At 39.3% G+C, this 25922-nt stretch overlaps 1 protein-coding gene across 1 annotated transcript in view; it reads right to left on the reverse strand.

The window, feature by feature from the left end:
• LOC148865512 (O-fucosyltransferase family protein) overlaps positions 1-20513 on the reverse strand; it is a 44686-nt gene extending 24173 nt beyond the window's left edge. Inside the window, exons 1-2 of the mRNA XM_088981109.1 lie at positions 20202-20513; positions 19945-20113 (exon numbers count right to left, since the gene is read on the reverse strand). Coding sequence (XP_088837235.1) covers positions 19945-20113; positions 20202-20209 — 177 coding nt within the window. The 5' untranslated portion in view covers positions 20210-20513. The remainder of the gene's footprint in view (positions 1-19944; positions 20114-20201) is intronic.
• Positions 20514-25922: the final 5409 nt, after the last annotated feature.

Below are 25922 nucleotides of genomic sequence, written 5' to 3' on the forward strand. Positions count from 1 at the left end.
TTCATTGTCCAATTCGATTCTGGTGCATCCAGAATTTCATCAGACTAGCAGAGCAGAGTTGGGAGAGAACTTTTGGAATTTTCTTGATTTGATCAGTTCCTTGTTTCTTAATTTGTCTCCTGTAGTGTTGGTTATATAAGTTAAGGCTACGGTTGGGTGTTATCTTGAGCCTTGAACACCCCCCCCCCCGTGGGATTGTAGTATTGGTGGTTTTCACAACTAAAATGAGACATTCAAAGTTATAAATTTTTTAACACAAACTTACCTATAAAGTGGACTTATTTGGATACATGACAAAGTGTTCATGCCAAAATCTTTTCCAGGAATAACATGAAGAGAGGAACTTAGAGACTCCTTATGAGTTACAAACTAATTTGCCACGCTGAAGATGCTTTGGTTCTAGAGGAAAGCTTATTAAAGAGGCATCCTTGCTACTACTCTCAACCTATCATTTAGATGGTTTAGAGACACGCCAATTTGACTATTGACAGCCTTGTTAGAGAGGGTATAACAAGGTGCAAGTTGTTTTGTGGCATATATTGATGAGATAGCTTGTACTTTTGAAGTTTTTTATATCTGGTATAAGGTACATAATTTTTATGAGCTTTCTGCCTTTTCATTATTTACAGGGGCTTGCAATTATTCACTCTTTCCACTAATAGAATTAGTTTTTCTTACCAGTATCTTTTTTTATCAGCAATAATAATCATGAGATTTTATTAAAAATGGTAGTAAACCCCTCATCCCAATGGTTATGGTATAAAAGATACAGGTACAATACAGCCAAGTGTTGACATAAATAAAGAACTAACTCAAAGAAATAATCAAGGTGGTCTACAAATGCATCTATAGAAAAGGTCCCCTAAAGTAGCTCATTTCTGGTTACTTTTCTAAAGCATCAGCCATTCCATTGGCTTGGGTGTCCATCTGATGCAAGAGTCTACATGTCAAATCTGGGATTTTCTAAATTTCTATGTATTTATTGATGGAAGGATTAATGTCTTCAGTTTTCAGTAGTTACTTCTGATTATGAATTATTTGCAGTTTTGTTAGTTGCATTAGGTGTTACCAAATTATTATTCCTTATAATAAGAGATAGTTTACTTAATTGGATTAAGAGTTATATTGGCAATTCAAAGTTATATCAGTACGATAGAGTCATATTCTCAAGTAGGATGTCCTAATCCAAGTCCTAAGTCAACTAGAAATTGTCATATTTGAGTCTTTAGTCAAAGTCCTAGTCCAAACTTAACTAGTGTTTGTCATATTCCTAGTTAGAGTCTTATTAGTATATCTCTGTTGGTTCTAGGGTAGGAAAACAAGGAGCAAGGGTAGGCCAACCTCACTACTTTACTTAAAATCCAAGTCCTAGTGATGTAGGATATGTAACTCGGTAACTCCAATACTAATTGATGTAGGACTACTTGCTCTGATACTAATCAATGTAGTACTTGAATATAGGGGTGTAACTTGGGCATGCTCGGGTTGGGATTTTGTCAAAATTTGAATGGACCCGAGCACAAAGCAGTGTAAAATGCTAACTCGGGCCAAGTTATACCCCTACTTAAATGGTCAAAGGATGAGCCTAGGAAGGTTAGGATGTATCATGGATGACTTAAGACTAAAAACAAAGATTGGTTAGGTTATAAAAGGCCTAGGGACATATATGTAAGGTTTATATATTTATCATAGGACAGAGAAAAACTTCAAAATAGGAAAATGATATTTCATAGGCAGGGTTAGAATGGATAGTTGTAGAGGGCAACTAAATTTGGTTATTTGGAGTACATTTTGAACAAAATGACAAAAGCCCTATGACTAGAAGAAATGTCAAAAACTAAGGAATTTAGAGTTCTAAGTGGAATTTCTGGATAATATTTAGAGTAAAAGGATGTAGGGATATATGGAGGTCTACAACTATGAGAGGGACTCGAAATGATTTGGCATAAAAAGACAAAAATAGTCAAAATGGAAAAATTCTAGTGTTCTGTTATGGGCGGCCCGCGAATAGGATCTCGTCACGAGTCGGTCCACGGGGAAAACCTCATGTTTTCCCTTGTTCCTCCCTTTCCTTGAAGAACCTATCTTGTCGCCCTAAAGGTGATTTGTTCAAGAGATCACCAACTCTCCCTTGTTCTCTTTTCTTGACTGAAATTTTCGATGGTTTTATTCAATATTCTCAGCTCCTTAAATAGGAGATTACAAGAGATAAGAGTCCTACTTTTAGGAAGACTCCTTGCTAATTAGGAAGACTCCCTACTAATCCATCCTACTGAACTGATAAGATAAGACTCCCTTAATCTATCCTACTGAACTGATAAGATAAGATAAGACTCCCTACTAATCCATACTACTGAACTGATAAGATAAGAACACTGAATAGATAAGACTCCTACTAATCCCTACTACTGAAAGCAGATAAGGTAAGAATACTGAATAGATAAGATAGGATGAGAACACTAAATTGCTGCTGCTGAGAACACTAAATTACTACTGCTGCTACCGGCACCCACATCATTACTCCCCTCCTGGACTACGAGCTTGTCCTCAAGCTCGAATTCAGGATGGGTGTCTTGAAACACAGTCAAAGGAATCCTGGATAGGTGGAATGATTTTGCCCTCCTGGATCGGGTTCCAATGAAGAGGGTTCATCCTCAAACAGCTGTAGTGAGATACCAAGATTTGACCATGCGTAGCTGCATTCTTTGCCGCAGCCAACTGTAGCCTTAAGGTACTTCTGAGATGTCTTGAATTGTAGAGTACAAAGATTGTGAAGGCCAAGCTGGTGCCAGTGAACCGCATCATCTGGATCCTCTTCTATTGCCTACTTTAGTGTGTACAGAGCCCGCTCTTCCATTTCCGTCAAATCATTATGTCCAGTTCCAAACGTTCTGCAATTTCATGCTGAGACTTGTGAACCATGGAAAGTCCTACCCATGCTATCCGAAGCTCAATTGTTGCAGAGTCCCCTTCTCTGAGTATTGAAGCCATTTCATTCGCAGACCTTTTTGCATCCTTGATACGATGAAGCGCAACAGCATATCGAGTTGACATGCAATTAGGCTCTAGTTTTGCTGCCTTCTCCAGGCACTTTCCAGCAATTCTATGATCACCAGCCAAATAGTATGCATTAGCAAGATTCACCTAGATATATGCAGCCCTAGGATCTGATGTGACTGCAGCTAACAAACACTCTTTTGCAACATTTACAGCCGCAACATGAGGCATACAAGCTCCTTCACCAGCACTTGCCCCAGCACCTACAACAACTTGAAGATATGCAATCCCAAGATTCCGCAACACCTCGACACCGGATTCCTGCTTAATCGGGACATTCTGGGTGTTGCAAACCTGCGCTAGGGCAACGACCTACTGCTCGCCCGACAATTCTGCCACGTCTGGTCGGCGGCCGGTTGTGGTTGCAGCCCCTTTCGAGTTCCCTGCTGGAAAAGTACAACTCCATCAAGCGCCTTAATTCTCGGACGCCGTCCTTGATCTCGCGCACCTCCGTGCTGTTTTCCACGATCTTGAGCTCCAGATCCTGAACCCTAGTCTTCAACTGCTCAAGGTCACCCATGACGCCTTGCTCTGATACCAAATTGTTATGGGCCCACAAATAGGATCTCATCACGGGTCGGTCCACGAGGAAAACCTCCTGTTTTCCCTTGTTCCTCCCTTTCCTTGAAGAACCTATCTTGCTGCCCTAAAGGTGATTTGTTCAAGAGATCACCAACTCTCCTTTGCTCTCTTTTCTTGACTGAAATTTTCGATGGTTTTATTCAATATTCTCAGCTCCTTAAATAGGAGATTACAAGAGATAAGAGTCCTACTTTTAGGAAGACTCCTTGCTAATTAGGAAGACTCCCTACTAATCTACCCTACTAAACTGATAAGATAAGATAAGACTCCCTACTAATCCATACTACTGAACTGATAAGATAAGAATACTGAATAGATAAGACTCCTACTAATCCCTGCTACTGAAAGCAGATAAGGTAAGAATACTGAATAGATAAGATAGGATGAGAACACTAAATTACTGCTGCTGCTGCCGTCACCCACATCATGTTCTGGTGAAAATTAAAGAAAATTTGACCTAGATCAATTCCAGTCCTTTAAGAAGTTGAACGAACATCTATTGACGAAGCGCTTATTGTTGTTAATGGCTGTAATGGATTCTTGAAAGATCAAAGAAAAATAGAGAGAGAAAACCTAAAATCACTTAATGTAGTGCTTAGAACCACTTACCATAAACATGATATGTAGAAAATAACCAGTCCTACTAGAACTAAGAAAAATGAAAACTACAGTGATAAAATTCAGATCTGTACTGGTTTTAGTTCCAGAATAATAGAGAAAAAGAGAGGAGAGAAAGAATAGAAGGAAGAGATGAGAAGAGAAGAAGAAGTAGAAAAGAAAGACAGGTTTGAACAAGAGAAATTTCTCTAGTTGTCCGGATTGTTATTTATAGGTTTCTAATTTAAAACATAAAGGCAGTTGTGCCCCCTACTTAAGTGCGGGACTCAACCCCAGGATATAACAGATATTACACCACACTCTTAACATAAAGCAAAATTACCAAACTACCACTCTATAGTCGACTCTAATACTCCCCCTCAAGCTAGTGAGTATATGTCATATAGTCCCAGTTTGCTACAATTGTAAATAACATCCGCAATAATCTGAATTAAAAGAAAAGAAACGAGAAAAGGAGATTGAAGAGAGAGAAGTGATGGAGGAAGAAGATGCAAGAAAAGAAAAAAGAAGAAAGAGTAGTTGAAAAACTCTCTTTAGAAGGGTGTCCTTAGAAGGGTGTCCATTACTAAAGACAACAATAAAAAACAAGAAAACAGGCCCACTACCTACTAACACAAGTCATAAATATAACTTAAAAAAATAAAGAAACTAAGACCCATTTGGCCCATTATCTCCACTCCCCCTCAAACTGAGCATAGATATCAATCATACCCAGATTGCTTACACAATGTTGTAACTTTGCCTTGGGGACACCCTTGGTCAGAACATCTACTAAATGTTGCTCTGAGCCAATAAAAGGAATGAAAACTTCTTCGGAAGCTAACCTTTCTTTTATAAAATGTCGATCAACTTCAATATGTTTTATCCTATCATGCTGAATTGGCTTGTGAGTTATGTTTATCGCAGCCTAATTATCACAATAAAGCATTAAGGGCTTATCATGTGTAAGACCCATCTCCTCTAGAAGTGACCTGATCCATTAACAACTCTGAAACTCCATGTGTCATTGCCCTGTACTCTGCCTTAGCCAAAAACCTAGCTACTGTTGATTGTTTCTTATTCATCCAGTAGACAATGTTCCCTGCAATCAGGGCATAGTAGCCCGATGTAGATCTCCTATCATCAATACTACCAGCCCAATCAGCATCTGTGTAAGCCTCTAGCTTCATGTGTCCATGCCTAAAGAAGAGGAGACCCATTCTTGGAATTCCCATCAAGTAACACAACTCATTTTACAACAGCCATATGTGTCTCTAGGGGCATGCATAAACTAACTGATCACACTAACAGCATATGGGATATCTAGTCGTGTCATGCAAAGGTAAAAGCAACTTCCCCAAAAGTCTCTAGAATACTCCCCTGTCTGCCAAAGCTCACCATCATCAGCTGAGAGTTTATTGTTACTTCTATTAAGGAATGTCTCAATTCATCTCAATTCCCCTAAATTCTTAATTTCAAATTCTGAGTTAAGGAATGTCTTGAGTGCCTGAACATCCTCTGTATCACTCCCTGTAACAACAATATCATCAACATAAAGAATGAGGAAGGTAACTTGAGTGCCTCTCCTCTTAACAAACAAGGTATGGTCGGACTATCTGTGTATAGCCAAACTCAACAAGTGCAGTTCTAAATCTATCAAACCAAGCTCGTGGGGATTACTTGAGGCCATAAAGAGATTTCTTCAACTTGTAGACCTTGCCCTGCATTTCCTTACCATACATACCCGATGGAAGTGACATATAAACCTCTTCAGTCAAGTCTCCATTTAATAAAGCACTCTTCACATAAAATTGATATAAAGGCCAATAATAACTCATTGCCAAGGATAACAGAACTCTCACTATGGTCATTTTTGCAACTGGTGAGAATGTCTCCATACAATCAACTTCAGATACCTAAGTATAACCCTTGGCTACTAGCCGAGCCTTATACCCATCAATGGTGCCATCAGCATGATACTTGATAGTGAACACCCACTTACATCTCTACATCCCACTGGTTCCTTCCCATGAGGCAAATCTACAATATCCCAAGTATGATTTTTACGAAGTGCTTCTATTTCAATTCTCATAGCCTCCCTCCATTCTGGCTTAGACAAGGCCTTTGCAACTAACTTGGGTATAGGCTAAGAAGAAATGTAGGCTAAGAAAGAATAATAAGATGGGGATAACAGGCTGTAAGACAGGTGTTTGGAAATACAATGTTGTACATTTCCTCTTACTTTTCTTATAGCAATAGGTAGGTCCAAGTCTAGAAATGGAGGTTTTGGAGCAGGCAGTGAAAGACTTGTCCTCTCTTCAGGGGTTGAGAGTGTTTAAGGCCCAACTGTAGATGAGGAAACAACCTGATCATGCCGTAACCTTTGTCTCTGATACCACCTCTGAACAATAGGATTAGTAATGAAAATGGAGGACTAGTAAGAGAAGGAGAAGCAAGAATGGTAGAATTGGGAGATGAAAGCTCAGGCATTGGAACAAAAGGAACCACAAGAGACTCAACCTCAGGATCAACAAGAGAAGGCTGAGGAAGCAGTTAAGAAAACAGTTCAACGGAATGCTCCCCCTCATAAGAATTACCATAAAATGGAAGTGACTCTACAAAGATAACATCCATGGAGACAAAATGAGTTCCACTAGTGGGATCAAAATAGCAATAGCCCTTTTGTGTGGAGGCATACCCTAAGAAAATGCACTTTCAGGCCTTGGCTTCAAACTTATGTCTCTGAGAACTACGGACATGAACATAACATGTGCACCCAAAGACACACAAGGGAATAGGAAACAATTCACTCTCAAGATACAGGACAACAAAGGGAGACTTGAACCCCCAAGACTCGAGAAGGCATGTGGTTAATAAGGTAGGTAGTTGTCATCATTGCATCACCCCAAAATATCACTGGAACATGGGAGGCAAGAAGGGTGCTCCTCGCTACTTCAACAACATCATAGTTGTCAAGGAGATGCCTAGGAGACAAAGGCACCCTTGGAGTCTCGCCTCGCCTAATCACCAAGCAGTTTTCTATAGCATGTTATAACAAACTTTTATATTTTTAATTTTTTGAGGTTATAATTATAAAAATAGACATTTTTAAACTAAAATATTCATTTTGTGTGTTTATATACTAATTTCCTTTTGTTAGGGTTTAATCAACACAAACAGTGCTAAATGCTGTATTGAACCCTCAAAAACTTTAAAACCTGAACCACCTTTTCTTTTCTTTTCTTTTCCTATAACAGAAATAGGGGTTCAGCCCCCATATTTTTCGAATTTTCTTTTCTTTCTTCTTTTGCTTCTCATGAATATGTTGATTTTCCATATTTTAACATGATGTTTATACTTTTCTTATGAAAATTATGGATATTTATTAAGGAAATATGATTAGGGAACCTAAGGAATTACCCTAGGATACATGTTTTCACTTAAAAAAAAATCCATCGCTTAGGCGACGCCTAGGCGCCTGCCTAGGCAACTAGGCGACTAGGCGCCCCCATATCACCTAGCCTTGCCTTGGCACCTTAAAAACTATGAACAACATGTCGATTCTTTCTCTCTGCTACTCCATTCTACTCTAGAGTACAAAGACGAGAACTTTGATGTATAACCCCAAACTTCTCAAAGTATGAATCAAGATCCTTCTTAAAATATTCCTTAGCATTATCTTATCGGAATATCTTGATGCAAGTATTAAATTGGGTAAGCACAAATTCATGAAACTGTTTTACAAGTTTGGATACGTTAGCACGGGAACGCATAAGGTAATGCCAAGTGTAGCGAGAAAAATCATCAATAAACAAAATAAAACATTTATAACCACCCATACAAGGTAAATGGTATAGCCCCCACACATCAAAGTGAACAATATGAAAAGGAATTGTAAATATTTTTATTACTTGTAGAATAAGAATTTCTACAATGCTTTGACAATTCACTAACAATGTAGACTTGACAACTTAGTTTCTTTAAATAAAGCTAGAAACAAAAGACTTGATGAAGAAAAAGAATTATGACCCAAACGATAATAACATAACATAATACGACTGACTGACTAACACATTGAAACCAAAAGCTACTCTCAGAGGTGATACTTGAATTGGAGTCTAGAAAGATCTTGTTAGTGGTGTATGTAGATGACATTGTCGTAATTGGTAACAATAGCATGGGGATTGATAGGTTGAAGACTTTTCTGCATGATCACTTCCAAACAAAAGATCTAGGCAAGCTAAAATATTTTTTGGGAATAAAAGTTGAAGATCAAAACATGGTATTAACTTGTGCCTAAGAAAGTATGTCCTTGATTTGCTCAAGGAGACAGGATTGTTAGGTGCCAAACCAAGTTAAAACACCTATGGAACCTAATGTCAAGTTGAGTACCGATGTAGATGAAGAGTTAAAGATCCTAGGAGGTACAAAAGGTTGGTGGGTAAGTTGAAGTACCTGACTATTACTCGGCCAGATATATCATTTGCAGTAAGTGGTGAGTTAGTTTATGCAACATCCTTGAGTTCCACATTGGGATGCAATTCTAAGGATTGTCAAATACTTGAAGGGAGCTCCAGACCATGGGTTGTTATACAAGAATGGAGGAACTCTTGAAATAGAGGGGTACACAAATGCTAGCTGGGTCGGATCTATTTCTGACAGGATACCCACTACAAGATATTGTACCTTCCTTGGGGGAAATCCAATGACATGGAAGAGCAGGAAACAAACGCTAGTAGCAAGAAATAGTGTTAAAGTTGAATACAGGGCCATGGCACATACTCAGTGTTTTAAAAGCGCAAGGGCCAATTTGCGCCTAAGGCGCAAGGCGCAAGGCGAGGCACGTGCCTTTTTAAGAAAGGCACAAAACTACAAAAAAAAAAAAAAGCTAAAAAATAAAAATAAAAAAAAAGTTAGAAAATTAAAAAAAAGGCCAAAAAAATTAAAATGCAAAAAAAAATTCAAAAATATTAAACATAATGTTAATTAAAAATATAAACATAAATTTTAAAATGTTTTACAAAACCAATTATTTAAAATTAAAATACATAAACATAACATGTAAAGTGTATTCAAATGAAAATTTAAAAATAAAAGCAAACATATAAAGCATTTTCAAGCATGTAAAACCCACAATCTCCTTTTTTTCCTTAATTGCATTGCTTCAAGTAGCTAATGTGATGTAAAACATATTGCATTCTTGATTCTATAAGTCGCCTTTGTACCATGCCTGGGCTGAGGCGCAAGGCACATCAAGCGCATGCCTAGGCACACCAAGCGCACGCCTTTTGAAAGGGGTACGCCTAGGACCTGGGTGAGGCACATACCCCAAAATGCGCCTTGCCTGTGCGCCTAGGCGCGCCTTTTAAATCACTGCACATACTACATGTGAACTAGTGTGGCTTAAAAACCTTTGCAAGAGATGGGGTTCTCAATTGACAGGCCTATGAAGTTGTACTGTTATAACCAAAACTTAGTCCACATTTCTTCTAACCTAGTTTTTCATGAGAACAAAGCATATAGAAGTTGATTGCCACTTTGTAAGAGAAAAGGTGATTAGTGGAGTAACTATGGCACATGTGAGTTCAAGAAATCAGTGGGCATATCTGTTTACAAAAGGGTTGAGTCGGGGGAGAGTGGATTACATATGTAACAAGTTGGGATTATATGATATATACTCACCATCTTGAGCGAGAGTGTTAGAGTCAGCAGCATAAGGGTAGTTTAGTCTTTTGTCATTTAATTAAAGGTGAGTTGTCTATTTTGTCTATGCTTAAGTTGTGTATCCCATACTTAATGAGGGACATAATTGCCTTTTGTATTCTAATGCACAATCTATAAATAAAAGGTGGGTCAACTGAGAGAGTGTTTGATCTTCTCTCTAGCTAATCCCTTTCTTTCTCTCCTTCCTTCTTTCTCTTCTTCTCTCTTTCTTTCTTACTTCAGACCTAGGACTGAACTAGTGTTAATCGAACCATTAACAGTATCCATCACATCAAACTCAGACACTGGGAGCTTGACACAATCTTCTCCATAGCTTTTATTGAAGAAGAAGATACACCTTATCATCTCTTGTCGAACCCAATGAGATCTGACTCAAAAACTTTTAATGAGTCACATGAACCACAAACTTCCTTAATCGAGTCACAATTCAAGCCCGACCACATTCTTAACGGTTCACACAAACCACCAAAACTCTTAACATTCTTCACAAGATGTGGACCCCACATAGGGTTTGATGTAGTCCCCCTTCTAACCACTTCTACGAAAGTGGTCTTCCCACCTCCTCTCTTTGTTCAAAATTGCTTAAATTTATTTCTTTCCCCATGCCAACCTCAGTTCTCTCCCCCTTTTTCAATTGTTCAGCTTCCCTAAAATAAACCTTCATCCCCTCTTCTCCAATGGTCCAGCCTCTCTCCTCCCTCCATGTAAGCACCACCCCTCCACCTTATCTTCGTTTTCAACTCCCAGACGCTCCTTCCAGAGCAACACTTCAGTTCTCATCGCCAACTAGACCTTGCTCCAGACACCATTAAAGAATAGGTTGAAAGTGTGAGGTAGATCTTCTGGTTTCATCCCTGCGATTTTTATTTTTGTTGCTTCAAGATTGGAGGTATTGAAAGCCATCATAACTCCTCTGAGGGCTCTAGTGATTCAGTCCAATGATTTAAAAGGTGCGCCTATGCACAGAAGCAAGGTGCATTTTAGGGTATGCGCCTCACCTAGGTCCCAGGTGGAGTATTCTCAAAAGGTGCATGCCTAGTGTGCCTTGTGCTTCAGCCCAAACGTGCATGTTTTGAAAATCTGTACATTTTTTTTGTTTAGCAAAAAGAACCTCATATTTGCTAATGTTGTTCATTCATTCATCATTTCATCCTCATAAAAGATATTTTTAAAAGACACTTCAAGTTATAAAACCTTTCTTTTTTATAGGGATTACAAATTTTAGACCTTAATATGGACTTGTTTGGACTTGCCTCGAGGGGCTTGGTACAAAGGTGGCTCGTAGAATCAAGAATGCATAATGTTTAACAACACATTAGCTATTTGAAATAATGCAATTGGGAAAAAAATAAAGAGATCAAGAGTTTACATGCTTGAATATGTTTTACATTTTATGCTTGATTTTATTTTCAAATATTTATTTTAAATATGTCTTACATGTTATGTTTATGTATTTTAATTTAATATAATAGGTTTTTGAAAGCATTTATTTTAAAATTGAAGTTTATATTTTTAATTAATAATGTGTTTAATATTTTAATAATTTGCACTTTTAAGAATTTTTTGCCTTTTTTTACTTTTTTGGATTTTTTGAATTGTTTTCACTTTTTTTTTTTAATTTTTTTGCATTTTTGCACCTTGCTTCAAAAAGGCACATGCCTTGCCTTGCGCCTTGTACCTTGGGCGCAAAATGGCCCTTGCACTTTTTTTGCGCCTTTTGCTTTTAAAACACTGATTCAGTCAAGAGACGACTCCTTCCAAAGGGTAAATGGTAGCACTTAAAGCTTTACTGTGATAGCTGCATCTTCAATCTCCTTACTGTTGCAGGAACACAACTACCTCTCCACCAAAATCAACCCCGCTTCAGTCTCGACTGCTGAGAAATCCACAATTTCATCCCCAACATCAAGAATGGATTTGTTGTCATCATAAGGCCAAATGGAAGACTTGGAGCTAATATAGAGTTTGTTCACAATGGTATTTCGAATAGAACTCTAATCATTCACTTTCTTCCCTGCCTTTACAACTAACTTCCTTTCCCACTCAGCTTCTTCTCCTTCCAATGTCAATTTCTGTAATCTGTTTGAGCATGCCACTGAAAGCTTCTGCTGTTGATTTTTTCCCAATCCATTGCCTGAATTTCCTCTGCTGTTAGATGCAACAGAAATGTCTTCTTCAGCTTCTGCCTGTCTGTACTTCATCTGTTCACCATCCACTCCATCACCTTTCAAATTTCAACCTCTCTGTTTCTTTATTTAGCAAGAACTCTTGCAGTTTTCCTGCAACCCTTTTCCAACCAGTAGCTTGCTTAAGCCATTTGTTTTTTGTTATTGCCAAAGAGTTCAGTAACCACCACAAACCAGCCCTTCTGATTTCTTTTCAGCTCAACTGTATATCTTCTCCTTTGAATCTCCAGAGAGCTCTTCCAACCTTTGAACTTGACTGAGTAGGATGCTCCATCAATGAAACCTTTTAGCCATTGCATAATGCTTCCTAGAAGAAAAATGGTTGCTCTTCTACCTTCCCTGAACTTCAATGACAGTTGCTCTTACCTTTACCCTCCTCTAGAATCAACTCCTTTGCTTTGACCCCAAGCTCACACCTCCATCTTGTCGCAGGAAGAAATTCTCCTTCACCTCTCCTCTCCGGCATGCTAATTTCCATGTCACCTTAAGTATTAAAAGTTGTGGAAAAATAAAGAGGAAGAGAAGAAGAAATGAAGAGGGAGAGAAAAAGAAAACTTCTGTATTGATAATGTGTTGATAAAACATGTTGAGCATACAACTTAAATAAGAAAAGATAGGAGAGACAAACTCCTAGGATCTCTCTCAATTACTCCTAGAATCTCTCTCAATTAGGGATTGATTAAATCTTTCCCTTAATCCTAGGATATGACTTTCCTAATTTTATTCAAATCTAATCTTTCCTAAATTTATTCAAATCGGTAATCAATCAAATCAAATCAAATCTTTCTAAATTTGAAGCAAATCATATCTTTCTTAATTTGCCGCAAATCATATCTTGTCGACACTCCTCCTCAAGTTGGTGCAAAGACATCTATCATGCCCAACTTGCTAACTTGAAATTCAAATGGCTGTCTCAACAAGCCCTTAGTCAAAACATCTGCAACTTGTTGAGTGGTTGGTACAAACGGAATGCAAATTATTCCTTCTTCAAGTTTCTCCTTTATAAAGTGTCTATCAATCTCAACATGTTTAGTCCTGTCATGTAGAACCGGATTATGAGCAATGCTGATAGCTGCCTTGTTATCACAATACAGTTTCATAGGAAAACTCACTGGTCTCTTAAGATCTGCTAGCACCCTCTTTAGCCAAAGAACCTCACACACTCCTTGAGCCATTGATCTGAATTCAGCCTCAGCACTGCTTCTAGCAACTACACTTTGCTTCTTGCTTCTCCAAGTAACTAAATTTCCCCAAAAAAATGTACAGTACCCCGAAGTTGACATTTTATCAGTGATTGAGCCTACCCAATCCGCATATGTATATACTTCAACCCCTCTCTTCTCATTTTTCTTGAAGAAGAGTCATTTTCCTGGTGTGCCTTTTAGATACTTAAGAATTCGATACACAGCTTCAAGATGTTCTTTGTACGGGGAGTGCATAAATTGACTCACCATGCTCACAGCGAAGGCAATGTCAGGACGTGTATGTGACAAGTAAATCAATCTTCCTACCAGCCTTTGGTATCTACCCGCATCTACTGGAAACCCATCTTTAACTTCTCCGAGTTTAGCCTTAGCTTCTATCGGAGTGTCTGAAGGTTTGCATCCACTCATTCCAGTTTCTTTCAAGAGGTCTAGAATATATTTTCGTTGCGAAACCACAATGCCCTTCTTTGATCTAGCCACTTCCATTCCAAGAAAGTACCTTAGCTGGCCTAAGTCTTTAATCTCGAATTACTTGGCTAAGCTCTGCTTTAGTTTGCCCATCTCTTCAATATCATCTCCAGTCAAGATTATGTCATCAACATAGACAATCAGAACCGATACCTTGTCTTCGGTGGATCTTTTTGTGAAAAGAGTATGATCAGATTGTCCTTGACTATATCCTTGACCTTTAACGAACCTTGTGAATATTTCAAACCAGGCTCTGAGAGACTGTTTAAGTCCATATAGAGACTTTTTTAACTTGCATACCTTAGTTCCAAACTTCTTAGTGAAACCAGGTGGAGGGTCCATATATACTTCTTCTTCCAAGTCTCCATTCAAAAAGGCATTCTTCACATCCAATTGATTCAGTGGCCAGTCAAGGTTAGTTACAACAGATAAGAGCACTCAAACTGTATTTAGTTTCGCCACTGGAGAAAAGGTCTCAGAGTAGTCCACTCCATACGTCTGAGTAAAGCCTTTAGCTACTAGGCGAGCCTTATATCTCTCCAAGGATCCATCTCAGTTGTACTTCAGAGTGAACACCCATTTACAACCAACCATTGTCTTTCCATCCGGCAAATCCACTTTCTCCCAAGTAGCATTCTTTTCCAAAGTTCTCATCTCCTCAAAAACAGCTTCTTTCCACTCGGGAACATTTAGAGCCTCCTGGATACTGTTAAGAATGGAAACACTAGACACTTGTGAAATAAAGGCACAATATGAAGGTGAAATATTTTTGTAAGATACAAAATTTGACAGAGGATGTTTTGTACAAGACCTAACACCTTTCCTAAGAGCAATGGGAAGATCAAGCTGACTGAAAGAATTAGAATTACCTGGAGGAATATTTTCAGATATTTTTGGAGAATTATTATGAATTTCATGATCCACCCTCAAATCAAATTCTTGTTGATGCTGCATAATAGTGCCTCTCCTTTTCAGTGCTAGATCTTCCCTTGAATATACAAGGCCTTTATACTGTTTCGCACACATCTCTGTTGTTTCGGCTTTTTTATTTTGAGATGGCATCACCGAAGGTTGTTCATTTTCAATATTTAATTCATTTGTTTCCACTGATTTTGTATTTTCTACCTTACTTTCTTTCGGTGACTGGTTGTGAGGAACATCATTATGGACAAATTCAAACATTAAATCAAAACCAACTAAAAGACCATCTTCACTAGTGTTGCTCTCCCCCTGAAAATGGGAGTGTCTATAGTAGGAGGTTCCTTCAAAGAATGTGACATCCATAATCGCAAACATCCTTTTCAAAACTGAATCAAAGCATTTGTAACCTCTCTTATTAGTGGGATAGCCTACAAAATGCATTATGTGCTTTTGGATCAAGTTTTGAACGTTTAGGATCATGGTTATGAACAAAGGCCACACTTCCAAAAGTTTTTAAGGGAATATTTGTCACTAACCGAGAGTGGAAAACAGTCAATGAAAACCTATATGGGTGTTTTAAAATCCAAAATTCGTATAGGCAGTCTGTTAATTAAATAAGTGGCTGTTAAAATAGCTTCTCCCCAAAGATACTTAGGAACCTTAGTTTGAAAACTTAGGGCTCTAGCAACTTCAAGGAGATGTTTTTTTTCCTTTCAGCCACCCCATTTTGTTGAGGTGTATTATTACACGAATTTTGGTGTACAATTCCTTTCTCAGCAAAAAAATTCCCTAACACATTGTTAAAAATTTCCTTTCCATTATCACTTCGTAAAATTTTAATCTGAGTCTGAAACTGTGTTTAAACCATGTTATAGAAAGTTTTAAACACAGTTTCAACATCTGATTTCTCTTTAAAAGGAAAACCCAAGTGACCCTAGTATGATCATCAATAAAAGTAATGAACCAACGCTTTCTAGAAAGAGTTGTTACTCTAGAAGGACCCCAAACATCACTGTGAATCATGATAAATGGTTTTGATTTTTTATATGGTTGGGACGGAAAAACAGCACGATGATGTTTTGCTAATTCACAAGATTCACACTTAAAACACGAATGATTTTTATTCATGAATAACTTGGGAAATAGATGTTTTAAATATTGAAAGCTAGGATGTCCTAACCGATAATGCCATAACAAAACTTCACTGTCACTAGAAACCGAGATAGAGCTGAAACAAGTATGTCGGTCTTGCCTTCCAAAGGTTGATCATTTATTAAAGAGGTAGAGGCCACCATCTAGTTTAGCACCCCCAATCATCTTCCCCGAGGTTAAATCCTTAAGTTCACAACAAGAAGACAAAGAAGACAAAGACCCGGCCTCTTTCTATCTTCTTTTTGTACCGAGCACTGTCACTTGGACTCTCCCATTCTTCTTCTTCAAATAAATCTAGCTCCTATCAAACAGCCATCATCTCATTATAATAAGCAGTTACGTCACGCTTACCTTACTGCATCTTCCACATTCGGGTATTCAGTTCAAATAGTTGTGAATGATTATCCAGATCTAAATAGGTTTCCCTAACAGCTTCCCACACATCACGAGCAGTCGGCAAGAACATGAATGGTTTTCCAACCACAGGATCCATAGAGTTGATCAGCCAAGCGGTAACCATAGAATTTTTAGAACGCCACTGCCTGTACTTTGGATCATTAGTGGCTGGCGGTTTTACTTCGCCATTCAAATAGCCGAGTTTCCCTTTGTCGTCGATCACCAACCGCACGGACTGAGACCACTCAAGATAATTCTTTCCATTCAATTTGTGAATGGTAATCTGAAGAGAATTCTCAAAGAGAGAGATGGCCGTTGACTGAATACCTCCCTCCAAAGATGTCACACCACTGGTAGCATCCGAAGAGGCTGAACCAGAGCCAACCATGGCGGCCTTAAAATTCATGATCGGACCCTAAAGCTCTGATACCATGTGGAAAAATAAAGAGGAAGAGAAGAAGAAATGAAGAGGGAGAGAAAAAGAAATACTTCTGTATTGATAATGTGTTGATAAAACATGTTGAGCATACAACTTAAATAAGAAAAGATAGGAGAGACAAACTCCTAGGATCTCTCTCAATTACTCCTAGAATCTCTCTCAATTAGGGATTGATTAAATCTTTCCCTTAATCATAGGATATGGCTTTCCTAATTTTATTCAAATCTAATCTTTCCTAAATTTATTCAAATCTGTAATCAATCAAATCAAATCTTTCTAAATTTGCAGCAAATCATATCTTGTCGACAAAAGTTAAAACTAAACTTTACAGGGCAATTTTGTAGAGTATTGTTTTCTCTATTAACCATGGTTTCATGGCTTTGTTGGATAGTTCTCCCCGATGCCCTATGGATGATGTACAAAATATCTTTGTACATGGGTGTTCATATTTGGATATTTAATACAATACTTTACCTTTTTCAAAAGAAAAAAAAAAAGATAATAATGTGAAAAGGTGTTTACATGTTTTGCTTATCATTTCATCGAATATCACTATATATTTCTACATATTTCACATTTTTTTATCAGTAACAGAATCAAAATTTATTCCTTAAAGAAATTATGCATGTACAAATCATGGGTAGCCTCAGCTACCTTCATGAAAAAAACAAGAAAAGCCTTAATATCTTTGTCTTACAACTGAGCCCAAAAACATTGTTCCCTATTCACCCCTTGTTTTGCCAACTGGTCAGCTAGACAATTGGCTGATCTTGGAGTCCACTGAACTATCACATTTATAATATTTCCATATCTATAATTCTTATAATATTTCTATGCGACATATTCACAAACACCAGAATTTTAAACCTTGGTTATTTTATTTCTTTCTTCACATTTTGCAAGTTTTTCCTTCACTAGTTTGGCATCAGATCGCTATCAGAGTCTATGGTCTATCACTATGTTCTTACAAATGATTGATCCTATAGGCCTAGACTTGTTGCTTATCAAGGAGACAGAATTTACTTATACGTCTTAAGGAAGTTTGACCATAGGGATAAGCAAGATGTCGATTTGACAAGAAGATTCCCTATGTGTCTAGATTGCCAAAGAAACAAGAAGGCCATTATCAATAATACTTCAGAATTTTAAAGGATAAAATAATAGGATTTTCCAAGGGAAAGAAAAATTAGCTCCTGAAGCTATTGAAGGGATCACCATCAAGGCAGTACATTGGCTGAAAACTCTTTAACTGTTCAAAGATGTCTCTACAGATGATTTGTTTAGAGGCTGGAGTATTTTACCAAGGTCTTCTACTTCATCACCTACCATACAAGCAGTTTGGTCCCCTCCTATGCAGTGTAATGTCAAACTGAACTTTGATGGCAGCTCTATTGGGAACCCCGGACCTCCTGGAATGGGGGGGGGTGTTCAGAGATGCGGAAGGAAAAATCCTAGCTTTGTATTCTGGTCCAATAGGTTTGAGGGACTCGCTTAAAGGTGAAGTTTTGGCTCTCCTCCAGGGGCTCAGATGGGCCAAGCAATTGGGTTTTCAACAGTTAGAAGTGGAGGGGGATTCCAAATTAGTAGTAGGTTGGCTGCAATCAAATAGTTTGGGAACATGGTCCCTTAGACAACATGTAAGGGAATTATTGAGCCTCACAAGCAAGTATATTGGTCTAGGAGGTCAGCAAATGCTTTAGCTGACAACCTAGCAAAACAAGGGGTGAATCGGGAGGTTTTGTTTTGTGCAGTGTTGTAAGTTATTTGTTATACAGGGGTCACCTTTTACTTTAGAAGGTGACAGTTGTTCCTCTGGTTTTATCTAATGAAAGTTACCGTTTCCTATAAAAAAAAATTAAAGGATAAAATAAAAGAAACTTTGATCTTTGCAAAGAGTTGCCAAATAAAGTCTATATTCAAGAGATTGAGATCCCACAACAACAAAAATTGCTTTAATTTCAAGTTGAAGAATCTGAGAACACTAAAGAGTATGTTGGTTTACAAGATTCTTTGGAGGAAAAAAATAGAAACTTCCTTAGTTTCACACAATTCATTAGAGGGCATCATGCGATACAAGGTTTCTCAAAACCCTACAGAAAATAGACTAAAGAATCCAATGATCAAGATACAACTGATCTGGTTGTGAACAAACTCCAAATGAGCTCTGTGCCAATAAATAGAATAAAAGTCTAGAAACCCATCCAAGTATATCTACTGATTTACAACTACTTGCTATTGATGTGATAGTTCTACCAAAATATTCAAACAAGCAAGATGATAATCCTAGTATGAAACACCTTCTATAAAAGCTATATATATATATATATATTTGGGTTAGCCTCAGCTTACTCCCCCACAGTTGCAATTTCATTTCCTTTCACAGTAGGTGACCCCAATACATCTGATCCCTCAACCCCTGGTTATGACAATTCATCTGCCAACCCATTGGCAGAACGAGGTAGCCATGTTACATTTGCTCCTAGGGCTTAGTTTGGAAGGAGTACAAATACAAATATGTACTGTACAAATACATACAAAATAATACAAAATACAAGGATTTGCGCTCTACATATTTGTATTTATACTCCTTCCAAATGGAGCCTAACTCACAATATCTTTTCTATTTCTCTCACAGCATATATGTATCTCCAAGAGATTTTCTGATTTCCAGTTAACCATCCTGTTAAAACTTAAAACTCTTGAATCTCCTTCAACTCCCAGATTTCTAAAATTTGGCCCTTCTATGCCCATGGAGATTTGATTACGTGAAGGAGCTTAGTCTATACTACGAAATTGTTGAAAAGGCTTTGGTAGTTTTCCTAATTGAAGTTTTTTTTCTTTTTTTATTTTTCATTGGTTTACAATTTACCCGTCTGCGGAGGTATAAGACTCTTTCTTCAAGTTTACGCTTAGCTGCTGATGAGAAATTCTTTTCATTCTCTGATTCTGAAAAGCATAGGGGAAATGCGCACATTATCTTTGCAAGCATGTCCACCATTTTCTTATCTAAATTCCATCTAAAACCAACTTAAGTCGTATACGAACTGTGTTTCTGCTAATTGTATTAGGCAAACATTCTTAATTCCACTCATGGGTCACCAAAATATCGAGATCCCCTTCAAGAATCAAATTCACGAAAAGAGAAGGCCACAACGGAGAACCCGGAGTAAACAAACAATTAAATAGTCTACATGACACTGAGCTTGATTTAACGAACCTTCGATCCATAGTCTGCAGTGTTTCCTTTCATCGTCGAGAGCAGAGAGATGGTACAGATCAGCAGAACAACGACTGCAACCGACAACCGCCCCAACAGTCCCCTCATTCCCCCGCTCAGTTGCTTCAGTTGCCTATGCCCCCCTCTCCTTCCCAACGCATCTCCAGCCCTGCAACACGAGATCCAAATCAAGCTCTACACAACTGAAGAAAAACATCAAAATGTGATATTGGATCGAGAGAGATGGAGATGCAGACCTCCTCATTTTTATTGCTATTCAGTTCTGATCCAACGCCTGCAACGTCTAATTCTCGGTAACAGAAATGAATATCTTCTGATAAAACTAGATCTGGTGAACTGCGCAGGGAAGATGTTCGCGCCGAAGACGTCGTAAATCGTGATTGAATTATGTTGGGAACTCTTCTACCAAAAAAAAATGTCGGGAACTCGATGTTACGGTTAATGCCGGTGAGCTCGAATCCTCTACTGCATCTGTAATCTGCAGTTCTGTATTATTCCGTAAAAATGATATCGCCACGCGTTTTCGACTTGTTATATCGGAAAACTTTAACCAATCAACCGGTATCGAAAAAAGTGTTAACCAGGTGGTATTCATCAATATTCCACGTGGTGGTGTGCGGGTGGTATCGAATCGAAATTTGCTGCTCATAAAGCGCACTTCACACTTACTTCACAGTCGCATCCCACCGTGTATTTGAATCATCTCCATCTAACTAATAACACAAGGTACGGAAGATGTTTCCATGTGCGGTTGAAACATGAGGTCGGTGTGAGAAGCGGTGTGCAAGAAGCACATTCGAATTCGGTGGTATCATACCTTTCGGTATCATATATTTTATATTTATTACGGACATGAAAATAAAACTTGCATTTTGAAAATAGGCCGACCTGAATCAGTCCGAAAGAAGTAGGTAAGGGAGTATGAGTGAGGTGGTTCTAGCCGTGTAGGACCACTTTCGTCAGAGGAAATCCAAAATAAAAAGTGCTAAGCCCGATAGCTAAAAAGGCCTGTTTGGAGGGTTGAAGTTTTCATCGAATTGCTTTTGAGAAGCCAACAAGAGCCCGTTCAATTTTTTCATTTTGATAAAGGGGAAAGTTGGTTAATGAGATTTTAATTCTTATTGATTTAGATATCTATGTTCTTTTTTCAATTTTATGTGGGGTTCATGAAAAAAATATTTTTCCCTCATTAAGGGCCCTCAGGTGGGTAAGTAATTTTTTCACCTTGAGAGAAAATTCCAATACTTTGATGGGACAAAATTGCCCTTTTAATAATGGCTTTTTATGGTTAAAATGGTCATTGTCATATTTACCTGGGAAATAAAATAATATGAGTAATGCACTTATTTGAGTAAGTATTTCCTAGGAAACATTTACCCAAGTAAGTAATTTCACAAAAAGTGAATGGAATCTAAAATAAAGAAACTTGAGAGGAAAGCCAATTTCTTAGGGGTAGTCTTAGTTTAGTACCTAAACTTTAAAATGTGCCACTATAGTACCTAAACTCTAAAAACTATCAATTTAGTCCCTGCCATTAGCAGCCCATTAGTTATCTATATCACATGATGGCATGTGTGACTTAAAACTTTTAAAAATATCAAAACAACCCTTCAAAAGAAGGCACTGTTCATTGTCTTCTACCTTGAGACTGAACAAGAAGAGGGCATGTAGTTGCATTGGTACTTGATTCTCTCCATCCACTTGATTGTCTTTAGTACAGCTCCGCTCCTGGTCCATATTCTAACATTATTCGTACATAAGTGGATGGACAATGAATTGAGTCGTCTTCCATTTATTACAAAACAATAGGCCATATTCTAATGTTATTGCGTTTTCAATGGTGGAAAGAATCGGAACCAAGACCACTGGAAAGATGGCATTGAGGTTATTGTGAGGCTCCTAAGTTTGCTCACTCATTATATTGTTTCATTTCTATAGGTGAAAGTTGCAAAAGCCTTCAATAACAGGTCTAATGGTGGACATAGAGCGACCTGTCAACCTCATGACACTTTAGCAGTCCAAGTCATTTTGGGTATCTCAGGTCATTTAGCTAAGACCGAGGCCTAAGTAGCTCGTCACATTGACCTGTCGAGGATGCCACATAATCTCCTTCTAGAAGTGAGCCAATTGTCTCCGATCTCTTCGGGATCACACCGCATGTCAATAAATCTTATCCTTATCCTGCCTAGATCGGAGGAACTCGGATAAGCCTTATCAGCTTACACGGAGTCCACCTTCGGGTGTAGAACGGACTTCGAGTTACGTGGCCTGGTGATCTTAGACATGTTTTGTGAGGGCCATGGCAGTTCGCCTATAAAAAGGCATCGCCTCCAGCCTCACAACATACACACGATTTAGCTCTCTCACTAGCTTTCAAAGCAATCAAGTTCTCTACCAAAACTCTTCACTAACTTAAGCATTGGAGTGCCCAAATCGGGTAAAGTACCCCGGGACTTCTGATCCTACTTTCTTGCAGTTCAACCCAGCCACGTAGCAGACCGACGTCTGAGCTGCCCTCCAATAGGGAGTGTCCAGATCGCACTACATCAATTGGTGTCATCTATGGGAACGAGCAACAAAAAGCCTAGTTCTCACCTTCTTTCTCCATCTACTGATTCAATGGCTTCCTCAAGCAAAAACTAGCTCGCCAACATCAACAACCAAGTCACAGGGGGGCAAGAATAGTCCGCAGTAAACCTAAAAGTCCTATTTGTGACCATCAGGCAGCTTACAATGCCCTTGACCTTGCATGGAATACCAGCAGTGCCAAACTAGGCCTTCCTATTGCACTAGGTGAACGCCCCTCTCCCCACGGTTGATCCATCTATGGTTCCCGCAGGGATCGATGTGCAATAGTTCCACGAACTGGTGCAATACGTCCATAGTATGAACCTTTAGATGTAGGATTGGGAGGAAAATTTTGCCGCTTTCATTATGCCACAATGACCACATCAGCCACAACAACCACAACAGCCACAACCACCACAGCAGAACATGAACATGAACCAACAACAAAACCTGAATGCAAATCAGAATCCTTTGAACCAGCAAATGTAAACCAGAGCAACCAACAGCTAGGCGACCATCCGCCCAATATTAGAAACCAGGACTAGGTCCTAGACCCACCTCATCAACTTAACAACCAAAACCAGGTCTTAGTAGAGGAGCACAGCAAAGCCATGACACCTTGTCATTGACACTCATGTCGTAGCATTGGAAAAAGCCACCTCGCTTCCACCAACAATGAGGAGGCTGAGAAAAAAGAACAAGTTAGTTAGGTCATCACGCAACCAACAGCATCGCGCATGACCTAGACCTCGCCAAAGGAGTTCAAAGCCCCAAGCCTGGAATCGTATGACGGTACGACCAACCCAATGGGTCACATTAATAGCTTCCAGGCCCTGATGCAACTTCATGGGGCAGATGATGCGAGCCTCTATATAGCCTTCCCGATGACATTCCAAGGTACAACTCAGATGTGGTACTCAGGAATGGTCGCGGGCTCCATTAAGAGTTGGAATCAATTCGTGGATCTATTCAGTATGCACTTCACCACCAACAAGAGGTACCCTAAGTCCATGACCTGTCTGTTAAACATCATCCAGTGGCCGTACGACTCTTCGAGATTATATCAAAAGGTTCAACCTTGAGCGTCTTCAGATTCCTAACCTCGACCTGACAGTATAACTCGTTGCAATGGTGAAGGGCATCCGCCACCCCAACTTACGTTGGGAGATTGAATTGAACCCCCAACCTTTATGGAGGCGTTCCTCACTGAAGCCGATAAGTTCGTGAAGGCGGAGGAGGTGTTGGGGTCCCAGATAGAGTTACGACTATCTAGGAAAGAAAGCGGGCAGAAGAAGAAGCGGGGAGTAGTAAGTAGTGGTGAAGAAGAAAGTCACCAAAGAGAAGCCGGTCACCCCACAGCAGATGAAGCAGATCACCACATCAAAGTTTTAGATCAAGCATGCGATCCAAAACCCCACCAGTCTAGACTCGGAACCACACCGTCCTAATTGCAAAGAGGGGTGAGATCTTAATGCAGATTAAAACAACCAAGTATGTGAGATGGCCACCTAGGATGAGAGGCGACCATGCCAACTGCAACCCAACTTCCTTCGTGACATCAGCCATGACATAGAGAGTTATCGGAATTTGAAAGACGAGATTGAGGAGCTGATCCATCGTGATTACCTTAAATGATTCATCAAGTGCGATAAGAGAGATGGCCAGCTAGCCGACCAGCCCAGGGAATCACTAGAATCGAGCATGCATCAAGATTGTGATCAGCCATCTCAGGATCCACCACCACCGGAGAAGCCAATTCATGAGATGATCAACATGATCACCAGAGGCCCAATCATAGCAGGTTATAGCACAGCGGTGGGGAAGAACTCAATTTGGGAGCTCGAACATGAGGAAGAGAACCCATTGAAACACCCTCGTATGGAGGAGGTTATTTACTTCACTGAGGACAATGCTCATGGGATCCAATATCCGCACAATGATGCCCTCATCATTAAAATGATTATTAACGACTTCGAGGTAAAGCGGATTCTGGTCCATTCTGGGAGCTTAGTAGATACCCTTTTCCTAGAAGCCTTTGAGAAGATGCAGCTAGAGCAAAAAGACTTGTAGCCAGCAGATGTGCTACTCATCGGCTTCAGTGGAGACGTGGTGAGGCCCTTAGGCTGAATTAAAGTGCTAGTGCAACAGGATTGGAGCCCAATGTAGTTCGGTTCGAGCTCACCTTCTTGGTGGTCGCCACCCCATCCCCCTACAATGCAATTTTAGGTCGGCCCTTCTTTCATGCACTCCACGCGGTGGTGTTGACTTACCACCTCTCAATAAAGTTTCCGACAAGGTATGGAGTAGGGGCCGTACGAGGTGACCAGATGACATCAAGCTGGAGTCACCCCCTGAGCACACAGATGAGCGAGCTCAACCTATGGAGGATACTGTCCTGGTCCCAATCTCTGATACCAAGCCCACGAAGACTAACTAGATTAGAGCGTAGCAGAACCACTTTGGTTACAACTAGTAAGATTTTACTTAAAAATTTAGATGCTTTTGCATAGTCGACAGCAGAAATGCCTGGCATAGACCCATCTGTGATTACTCACAAGCTTAATGTGGACCCTTTAATCAGGCAAAGGAAAAGGAACCTCGCCCTAGAGAGGTGGAGGATAGTAGATGAGGAGATTGGGAAGCTCCTTGCAGCAAACTTTGTTAGAGAAGTCTAGTACCCAAGCTAGGTAGCCAATCCTGTGCTCGTGAAGAAAGCCAATGGCAAGTGGCACATGTGTGCCGACTACACTGACCTCAATAGAGCCTGCCCAAAGGATAGTTTACTGCTCCTAAGAATAGACCGCCTATTAGACACAACCTCGGGGCAAGAGTTGTTGAGCTTCTTGGATGCTTACTACGACTACAATCAAATCCGGATGGACTTAGACGACCAGGAAAAAACAACCTTTGAAACTGAGCTAGGGTTATACTGTTATAAAGTTATGCCCTTTGGACTAAAAATGCTGGAGCAACTTTCTAGCATCTTGTAAACAAAGTTTTGGCACCTTTGATTGGTAATAAAGTTGAGTGCTATGTTGACGACATGGTCGTGAAGACCCAGTTTTCAAAATCTCTTATAGATGATTTAAATATTGTTTTTCAAATCTTAAGAAAATTTAACATGGAACTCAACCTGAACAAGTGTGTCTTTGGGATCACGTTGGGCAAGTTCCTTGGCTACATAGTGCACCGACATGGCATCAAAGCCAACCCGGACAAAATCCATGTAATCCTAGACATGAGATCACCTAGGTCAATAAAATAAGTACAAAAGTTAACGGACTGAATTGCCGCCCTAAACCGGTTTATGTCTAAGTCGGCTGGGCGGTGCTTACCCTTCTTTAAGGCAATAAAAAAGAACTAAGACTTCAAGTGGATCAAGGAGTGCC

This window comes from Nelumbo lutea, chromosome 3 (assembly GCF_056320005.1).
Source record: "Nelumbo lutea isolate HS-2025 chromosome 3, American lotus-T2T, whole genome shotgun sequence".
NCBI classification, from domain to species: Eukaryota; Viridiplantae; Streptophyta; class Magnoliopsida; order Proteales; family Nelumbonaceae; genus Nelumbo; species Nelumbo lutea.